The 8961-nt window shown below is 67.3% G+C and overlaps 2 protein-coding genes across 3 annotated transcripts in view; both read right to left on the reverse strand.

The window, feature by feature from the left end:
* Positions 1-269: 269 nt before the first annotated feature.
* QARS (glutaminyl-tRNA synthetase) lies at positions 270-8118 on the reverse strand. 2 transcript variants are annotated; one of them, XM_019536774.1, is made up of 24 exons: positions 7959-8118; positions 7532-7679; positions 7049-7158; positions 6768-6843; positions 6264-6328; positions 6062-6115; positions 5608-5668; positions 5301-5372; positions 5117-5202; positions 4111-4197; positions 3874-3973; positions 3511-3589; positions 3192-3300; positions 2901-3031; positions 2487-2579; positions 2183-2320; positions 2014-2101; positions 1804-1947; positions 1605-1709; positions 1385-1477; positions 1152-1279; positions 923-989; positions 587-712; positions 270-500 (listed from the first exon to the last, which is right to left on the reverse strand). In XM_019536774.1, the coding sequence occupies exons 1-24, from the start codon at positions 8100-8102 to the stop codon at positions 450-452; spliced, it is 2355 nt and encodes a 784-aa protein (XP_019392319.1). In that variant the 5' UTR covers positions 8103-8118; the 3' UTR covers positions 270-449. The 2 variants fall into 2 exon arrangements, with proteins under 2 accessions (XP_019392319.1, XP_019392317.1); XM_019536772.1 differs by having other exon boundaries at positions 5608-5683.
* A 361-nt stretch (positions 8119-8479) lies between these two features.
* The window catches only part of LOC109311383 (epidermal differentiation-specific protein-like), a 1125-nt gene continuing 643 nt past the window's right edge, over positions 8480-8961 (reverse strand). Inside the window, exon 2 of the mRNA XM_019537000.1 lies at positions 8480-8959. Coding sequence (XP_019392545.1) covers positions 8480-8959 — 480 coding nt within the window. The remainder of the gene's footprint in view (positions 8960-8961) is intronic.

Below are 8961 nucleotides of genomic sequence, written 5' to 3' on the forward strand. Positions count from 1 at the left end.
CTGCTGGCCTTCGCCCCTTTCGCGCCGGGCCCCTGCGGGCTGCAGGCGTGCGCATGCACACTCGCGCCCGCCCACACACGCACACACATAGGTGCCCACCCCCCCCCCAGGACAAACGCAGTACGCACTATGCAGATGCACACACGCCTACATGCGTTGGGGCACATGCAGTCACAGGCATGGAACATCCAGGCACGTGCACACACACGTATGGTAGGGCACTGGTGCCCAGCTGCCCCCCCACCCCGCAGTGAGGAGGAGGCAGTAGCTGCAGTGCTCAGGTTTATTGAGGGGGGTGCTGGAGCGGGCGAGCGGCCCCGCATTAAGGCAGCTGTGGCTCTCACGCTTGTGCAGGGCCTGGGTCTGGCTGAGCGCCTGCCCCTGCCCCTGCCCCTGCCCAGGCCAGTGGAAGGGGCCGCTCCTGCGCAGACGCCAGGGCAGCAGCAGGCTCAGGCCTTGCCTGGGTCCTCCTTGAGGGTCACGGTGCGGTTGAACACCACCTGGGGAGGGGGAAGAGACACTGAGCATGGCCTGGACCCCGTGGCAGGCAGTGCCTAGTGGGGCTGGCGAGGACGAGGACACGGACCTTCTTCTCCGTGCTGTCGGGATCCACTGAGAAGTAGCCCAGGCGCTCAAACTGGAACCTGTCGAAGGGCCGCGCTGCCCGCACAGAGCAGTCCACCAGGGCGTCCTCCACCACCTGCAGCGAGTCCTGGGGGAGGCAGCATACAGCGGCTGGAGCCCTGGCTCTGCTCCCTGCCTCCGCCACAGGTGCCAGGCCCAGGGTGACAGCTGGGCCACTCCTCCTGCCCTGCACCTGGCCCAGGCTGCAGCTACTGCCCCTGCAGCCCAGGGCTCCCCTGCCCCAGCAGCCACCCTCCTGGGGCCCCCACCAGCTGCCACCCCCTCCCTGCCCACTCACGGGGTTGAGGTCACTTAGGAATCCGCCCGGCACATCCGTGGGGTCCTCGGGGTTCTTGTGCAGGAAGCTGCAACCAGACAGGGCTGTCAGCCCCACTCGCCACTGCTCCTGGCACCTGCTTGGGGCAGCTCCCTCCCGTAGCGGGGGAAGCGTGGACCGCAGGGTGCTCTGTCCCAGCACTGACACGTGTACACGTGTGTGAAGATGGCACTGGGCAGGTGGTACTCACAGGCGCTCGTAGAGCCGAACCTCACAGACCAGCGGCTCTGACACCCAGTGGATAAAGGCCTTGGGCTTCTCTGCGGTGTCTGACCGTGTGCAGGTCACCTCCAGTTCAGTCACATGCCCGCTGGCATCCTGGGGCAGAGGGGAGCCATCAGGAGTGAGCCCCTCCCCCAGGGTGGGTGCCAGCTCCACCCCCCGCATCTGGTGCTGAGCCAGGCTGGGCCTGTCCAGACTCACCTTGATGATGTTCTGGACGGCGATGACATAGCCCGTGTGTCTCAGCCCCACCGGCTGCCCGGGAGTCAGGCGCTTGTAGCCTTTCTCCAGCACCTGCCAGGAAACCTGCCACATCAGGGCTGGGCACCGCAGCCAGGCCAGAGCTGTCCTGGCCTACTGGCACGGCCGCTCAGCCCCCTGGCAGCACTGGCTGCCGGCATCCCCCAGCCACCTGGCTCACCTCCCGGAAGTCGCTCTGCTCAATGTAGAGGGTGGGCAGGAAGGGCACGTGGTGGAAGCCCTTGGTCTCATCAGCTGGGAAATTGGGCACTGGGACCTCCAGAGCCTGTGGAGGAGGGTGGGGGTCAGGTGGGGTGGGCAGCACTGGCATGGCGGCCTGGCCCCTGTGGAGCCCCCCGCCCCGTCCCCAGCAGCCTCACCTTCGCAGCTGGGAAGTTGGTAATGGTGACTCTGAGTGGGTCCAGCACAGCCATGGCACGAGGCGCCTGCTCGTTCAGCACATCCCGCACACAGGCCTCCAGCAGGTGTGGCTCCATCGTTGCTTGGGCCACCGTCACTCCCACCTGCAGAAACACTGCATCATTACCTGCCCACCCGGCATGGTCCCATCCACCCCTCACAGCACCTACCCGGGCACAGAAGTTGTTGATGGCCTCAGGGGGGAAGCCTCGGCGCCGCAGCGCCGTCAGCGTGAAGAGCCGTGGATCATCCCAGTCCCTACGACGACAGCATGCGCAGTCAGTGGCAGGGCATGGCCAGCCCCAGCCCCAAGTGCTTGGCCCCAGGCCCAGCCCTCACCTGACAGCACCCGTCTCCACCAGCCTGATGATCTTGCGCTTGGAGACAACGGTGTAGAGGAGGTTCAGACGCCCATACTCCCACTGCACGGGGCAGTACACATCCAGGGCGTTGCACAACCAGAAGTAGGACGAACGTCTGCCGGGGAACCCCATCACTGCCTGCAGCTGGCACAGCCCCTGCACTCTCTTCCCTGTGCCCTGCAGACCCCATGCAGCCAGCCTGGAGCACCATCCTCCTGACCCCCGGCAACGCCCAACCTGGCCCTACAGTACCCCCAGAGTCTCCCCCAGTGCCACCCCACCTGGCCTGGAACTCCTTGGTGCAGAGCGAGTGGGTGATGTGTTCGATGGAGTCACACAGACAGTGAGTGTAATCATATGTGGGGTAGATGCACCTGGAAGGCAGCAGGGACTGAGCGCCTGGGACCAGTGCCATGACCCCCCTGCCTACCCATGCAACGTGCCATGCTTTGCACCACTTAGCTCCTCCCTGCCAGCCTCCCAGGACCAGAGTCCAGCACATGCAGCTCAGGCTATGTACCCATCCCAGCCCACCCTTGGGGAGCAGACCCTGCTCTGCTCCACCTGGCAGTGCCACCCCGCTGGGCCCTAGCAGGTACCAGAACGCCTCAGTCATCCCAGGCTGACCCCGAGCCCCAATGCATGAGACAGCCCCCCGCGCCCTGACCCCAAGCCAGAGGAGACAGACAGCATACCAGGCATCCCCGCTGCGGTGGTGCGGTGTGTACTTGATGCGATAGGCAACAGGGTCCATCTTCCCGTCCTCCATCACCAGCTTCATGCGAAGCGTGGCTTCGCCCTCCTCAAACTTCCCCTTGCGCATACCCTGCCAAGATGGGGGACCTCAACCACCGACTCACCCATGGAGAGGTGTCACGGGGCAGGAGCTGGCAGCAGGGCTGCTGACTACCGCCCCCAACCTCTAGAGTTGGGGGGCTGGAGCAGGTGAGGAAGGTGCCCCCAGATGCCTCAGCACAGCGCAGTACCTCGAAGAGCAGGAGCGACTCCTCCACTGGCCGGTCCCGCCACGGTGAGGCTGGCGGGTTGTGGCCCTTGATCTCCTCCACCTTCTGATGGCAGACATAGGCATGGCCCCTGTGGGGGGGGCAGGGAGGGAGTCAGAGCCAGCTCCAGCACCCCCGCCTAGCCCACCTCTGGGGTAGCTGGACAACCAGAGCCCATTGCTCCACCTTAGATGCAGCACTTCCCACCTGCCTGCTTGGGCCTGACCCCCACCTGCCTGCCCCCAGCTGGTGCAGCCCACCACAGCCCCCTTCACACAGCCCTGCCTGGGTCTAGGGTCACCTCCGGATGAGCTCCACAGCCCAGGAGTAGAGCTGGTCGAAGTAGTCAGATGCATGTGTCACCGCATATGGCTCGTAGCCTGCAGGGAGCAGAGAGCCTGTAACCCAGCACCCCTGCAGCGCCAGGGCCCTCGCTTCCAAGCACCAGGCTCAGCACTAGGCCTGGGGCACAGGTGGCTCTTGCCTCAGCACTGGACCCCACACAGCAACAGAGGAGTGGGCTGGGCAGGGCCAAGTCAGCGGCACCTTCCCCAACCACCCACCCTGGATCTGCAGGGCCTGGCTCGCACTCAGAGCCCTGCTCCTGCCCTCCGGCCCTGCCAGCCACACCCCTGCAGCAGCTCCACAGCCCCGTGCCCTGTACCCAGCCACTCGACCATCTCCCGGATGGCTGTGAAGTACTTCTCCTCCTCCTTCTCGGGGTTGGTGTCGTCATAGCGCAGGAAGCAGATGCCATTGTTTGCCTGGGGAGGGGCACGGCCTGGTGAACCCTGCTGAGCCCCCTGCACCAGCACCGCCCCCACTGCTCCCCGGAGCCACTCAGCACAGGGGGCGGGACCCAGGTGGCACGGGCAACAGGTGCCAGGCCACAGGGCCTCACCTTGGCATAGCCGAAGTTGAAGTTGATGGCCTTGGCATGGCCGATGTGCAGGATGCCATTGGGCTCTGGCGGGAACCGCGTCCGCACCTGTGGGAGACCCAGCTATCAGTGCCCTCCACCTGAGACCAGCCCCAACCCCCAAGCTCTTACCCAGGCTGGCTAGGCAGGGCTGGCTACATCCCCCAGCTCAGCACCACCACCAGGGTCCTCCCTGGCAAGCCAGAGGGTGCTTGGCCCTTGGGGAGGTGGGAAACAGCATTGAGGGGCCAGCTGCCAGGGCAGGAAGCATGGGACCAGGTCCCTCTACAGGGTCTGGCCAGCAGCCCAGTGAGGGGAGGCATCTCGGAGCCTGGGAGAAGGGGGAAATCTCCCTGCCTGGCATGACCCTAGTGCTACCCTGCCTTGCCACAGGGAGTGGAGGCATCTGAGAAGCTGGACAGGTGTTGCTCTGGGATGATCTAGGTGCAGTGGTGCTGGTGGCTCTACTGTGTGAGCTCCCAGGCTTCTCAGCTGTGCTGGTTGTCCCCCCCACCTGCTTTCTGCTCCATGTGTCAGGGGGTTTTCTAAGCCTCCCCCGAGGGCTGCAGCCCAGGCTGGGGTTGGGCTGTACCAATGCTCTTGCTGGCACCAACCCTGTGGGGTCCTGCTCCTACACTCAGGCTCAGCCCCACGCTGCACTGGGGCAGGAAGGGATTTCCCTCTTGCTCAGACTGGTGTGTACTGAGGGATTTTGTAGCAGGGCACAGCCTCGGGCTGGGCTGTATACTGACAACAGGAACAGGATGTTGGCAGCCGCAGCCCCCGTTTTCCGGAGGCGGGGCGGAGGCGATGCCTGGGGCTGTCAGAACAACTGCGTCATGTGGGTCAGAGGTTGCACACGGGAATTGTCTGGGCAGGTTTGGATGGGGCTGATCCTGCCTCCGGCAGGCCTGCAACTGGATCTAACCCCTGCAGGTCCCTGTCCGCCCCACTGCTCTGTGAAGGCTTGGTGGCAGGGCCGACCCACCTGCCCGCCGGTGATCTCTAGGTGCTGCTCCAGCAGGGCCATTGTGTGAGGTGTGGTCACGTAGCCATCCGCCTTGTAGTTCTCACCTAGGGAAGCAGGAGGCTGTGAGTGGGCAGGGCAGGACCCCAATGCCCCGGGAGCTACACCGGGCACCCTGACAATGTACCCCCTGCCCTGCACGCACCCGGCTTGTGAAACTTGAGGGCCTCGCCACGCAGCTGCTCCATGAGTGACCGCTCCTCCAGGCTCTCAGCCCCTGCAGGGGGGAAACGAGGGTCCTTAGAGTGGGGGGAGCTGGACTGAGCCCCTGCCCCCACCCAGGACGAGTGGTATCCTGGCTGATGGGGCAGACAGGCCAGTCTCTGGGATGCGCAGACCCCCACAGGGAGGAGGGCAGCAAGCCCTGACCTTCCAGCGCTGCCCCCCACGTAAGGCACAGCCAGGCCCACTGAGGCTGCCTCACCACCAGCCGCAGGGCAGAGGCCACTGACCGTTCACCACTACGGCTGCCTTACGCCTCTTCTCCACCTCGGCTGGCTTGGCCTTGGCAGCCTGGGCCTTGGCAGCCTGTGGGGACAGGGAGCAGCAACAGTGCTGTGGGGCTTCCCATCACTACCCACCGCAAAGCTGCCCCCGCCAGCTGCCCGCAGCATAGGCCGGCCAGCTCCTACAGCCGCAGCACAGAGCTGGGAGCTCCTGCCCCCCTGGAGCACCAGAACTCCCTGCCGGCCACGGCGCTGTCTGCGGGGGCTGCGACACCCAAGGGCAGCTGGGGGAAGGGGCCGCCGCGGCACAGCCAGTCACATGAGGAGCTTGTGGGGAGGCACACAGGGAATGTCAACTGCTGCCAGCCCCCCCAGCCCCACAGTGTCATGCACAGCCACAGAAAAGCAGCTCTGTCACTGCGTGGCTCAAGGCCTGAACCCACCCACCCTCACCCACTACCTTTGGCTTCTTCTCCAGGTCAGCCTCCGTCTTAGGGCCCAGCAAGTGCAGCACCTGCCAGGGAAGGGGGCTGAGTGTGGAGGTATGGGCAGGGTGACAGGGCACCCACCCCAGTGCCCCTGGGTCCTGCCCTCTGCACCTGGACATGGCATCTGGGCCCTCCCAGGCAGCACTGTCCACCCCAGCCCTAGCACCAGCCCACCTGCAGGTCCACCTCATTCTTGATGATCTTCCCATCTGCCCACTTCAGCCTGCTGCGTGCCTCCCCTGCAAGCGACAGAAGGCAACTCTGTTGGGCACTCACTTGGGGGCTCCCCACCCACAGGCCCCGGACACAGGCCAGCCCCTTTGGGCAAGGGCCATGGCCTGTCTGGCACAGCCCAGGAGCATGGACGTGGGCACAGCTACCCACAAGCACGGGCCCTGCCCACCCGCGGATGGTGTGCAGAAACCCTGGGAGGCACAGCCAGGTACCTCTGCCACAGCCCACTGTCTGCACTAGGGCCCCCACAGCATTCCTTGGGGCAGCAACAGCATCTCCAGCAGGGCATGGCTTGGCCAAGGGACAGGCGGGCTGCATGGGCCCAGCTGAGGTCTCAGGGCCAAGGAGCTGATCGGATGGGCCAGGCGAACCCCCAGGGCAGGGGAAGCCCAGTGCCACTGTACCGCAGTGACCAGGAGAACAGGTCAGGGCAGGGGCACTCACCCATCAGCAGCCCCATGTTGAAGTGATAGCGCTCGGCCAGCAGCTCCGCACGGTGCTTGCTGATGGCAGCCTCCACCTAGAGACGGGCAGGGTCCGTCAGGGTCGGGCTGCAAGCTGCTCCCTGGCACCCGCGGGCGCCCACCTTCATCTGCTGCAAGGCGCCCCAGCTCCCAGGGCCGGGCAGAGCAGCCCGACAGCAGGAACCACCCTGGCAGCTTGGACGGGGCTGCGCCTCCTGCACCTCCCTACGCTGGTGCTGCGCGCCCTGTGCCCGTGCTCACCGCCTCCTCTATCTGCTCGGGGGTCACAGCCACACCCACGCCGCAGGCGCGCTCAAAGTCAGCCACATCGATGGGGTCGAGCGGGTGGCTCTTCACGTAGTCCAGCGCAGCTGGAAGAAGCGGGGCCAGGTCAGGGCGTGGCAGGCAGCAGCCCCATGGCAGGAAACCGCTCCGGAGCCCGGTCCTGCCCTAGCAGCTCAATCACAGAGCCAGGCTGCGGACTCCTGCCTGCAGCCTCCAGCCCCTTCCCCTGCCCCGGGCTCCTCCGCGCGAGTGCAGGGGGCGCAGTGCCAGCCAAGACCCGGGGCCGTGGCTCGCAGGGTCGGCCCCTGCTCCCACTCCTCTACCAACGGACCCACGAGTGCCTGGACTGAAGCAGGGCCGGGGGGAGCGCCGGGGACCTGCCGCAGCCCGGATGCAGCTGGGCAAAGAGGGAGACGGGGTGGGGGAGCCCGGCGCCAGCCCTGGGGAGAGCGGGCGCACCACTGAGCTGCAGGTCCGTGACGATCTTCTTGCTCGTGATGCAGCCCACGAGGAAGCCGAGGCGCTTGGGGTCCTTGAGGCGCGACGCCACGTTGTACAGCAGCGTCCCGGTCGCCCGGTCGATGGCGGGGCCCAGCGCGCCCTGAGCCTGCGGCAGACATGGCGAGGGCGCGTCGCAGCGGGCCAGGGCCGGGGTCACTGGGAGGCAGGAGTCGGGGGCCATCGGGAGCACAGGTCAGGGGGCAGGAAGAGGGGTCAGAGTTCACGGGGGGCAGGGGCCAGAGGTCCCTGGGGCAGCAGGTCAGGGGTCGGAGTTCATGGGGGGGGCAGGGGTCACCGGGGAACAGGTCAGGGATCGGAGGGGGGTCAGAGCTCACGGGGGGGGACCAGGCCAAGCAGCGGAGGTCAGAGGTCGGGGGTCGCGCACCTGGGCGGCGGCCTGGCGCAGCAGCGCGCTCAGCGCCTCGTTCTTCAGGGTCTCGCGCGCCTTGTCCGCGCCAAGCCCGAGCGCGGTGAAGAGCCGCAGCGCTTCCGCCTCCGCCTCGCCCAGCCCCTCCGCCGCCGCCGCCATGCCGCCGCTTCCACCGCCGGGCTGGGGGTGTGGTTGCGGCCGCCCAATCAGCGCGCGGGAGGCGGGCGCAGCGGGGGCGCGACGCCAATCGGAGCCCTCGACGGCGAGCTGACCAATGGTGGGCCGCGGGCCGCGCAGCCAATGGGGAACGGCGAGGCCCGAGGGGGCGGGGCCTGAGCAGTCGGCGATTGCATCATTTAAAGGGCCAGAAGCCGGTGACACCCACGTGGCTGTCGCGGACCCCCCTCCCCGCAGTGCCCCCACTCGGACACGGACACGGACACGCGGCGGCGGCTGCAGCGGCTTTATTGACGCCCGGTGCGGGCTCAGCGAAGGCCGCGCTCACGGCACCCGCTGCGGTGCACGGGGTGCGGGGCTCAGGGCCGGGCCGGGCCCGAGGCATCGTCCGGGGCCGGGGCCGGGGCCGGGGCCGGGGCGGCGACGGGGGTCATGGTGTAGCGGGCGCAGAGGCTGGTGGCGGAGCGGCAGCGGTACTCGCCGCGCTCGGTGCGGACGCGCTGGTTCTGCAGCAGCGTGAGCTCCACGGGCACGGTCACGGCCGCCTCGCGCCGCACCACCTGCACGGCCAGGCGCGTGCGCGGCGGCACCTTGGCGGGCAGCAGCACCTCGGCCCGCTCGCGCACCGTGCGGCTCTCGCTGCGGCCCTTCTCCACGCGGAAGTCGGCGGCGGCCTCCAGGGCCAGCGTGAAGGCCAGGCCGGCGCGCAGGCGGGTGTCGGCGCCGAAGCGGAAGCTCTGCGCCGTGACCGTGCTGTACTCGCGGCTGGTGCCGCTGCTCAGCGCCTGCTCCGCGTCCGTCTCGTTCACCGCCACCAGCTCGTCCAGCAGCACCTCGCGCT

The sequence above is a fragment of the Crocodylus porosus genome, unplaced genomic scaffold (assembly GCF_001723895.1).
Source record: "Crocodylus porosus isolate Cpor-Errol unplaced genomic scaffold, CroPor_comp1, whole genome shotgun sequence".
Classification (NCBI taxonomy): domain Eukaryota; kingdom Metazoa; phylum Chordata; order Crocodylia; family Crocodylidae; genus Crocodylus; species Crocodylus porosus.

Bases quoted from the DNA above. Each gene is read 5' to 3' on its own strand.
- QARS (XM_019536772.1), bottom strand. From the start codon at position 8,102: ATGGCGGCGGCGGCGGAGGGGCTGGGCGAGGCGGAGGCGGAAGCGCTG. The intron at 5,684-6,061 runs GTAGTGGGTGAG...CTGTCCCCACAG, and splicing joins ACCTGGAGAAGAAGCCAAAG to GCTGCCAAGGCCCAGGCTGC. The intron at 3,301-3,510 runs GTGACCCTAGAC...CCCCCCCCACAG, and splicing joins GCTGTGGAGCTCATCCGGAG to GGGCCATGCCTATGTCTGCC.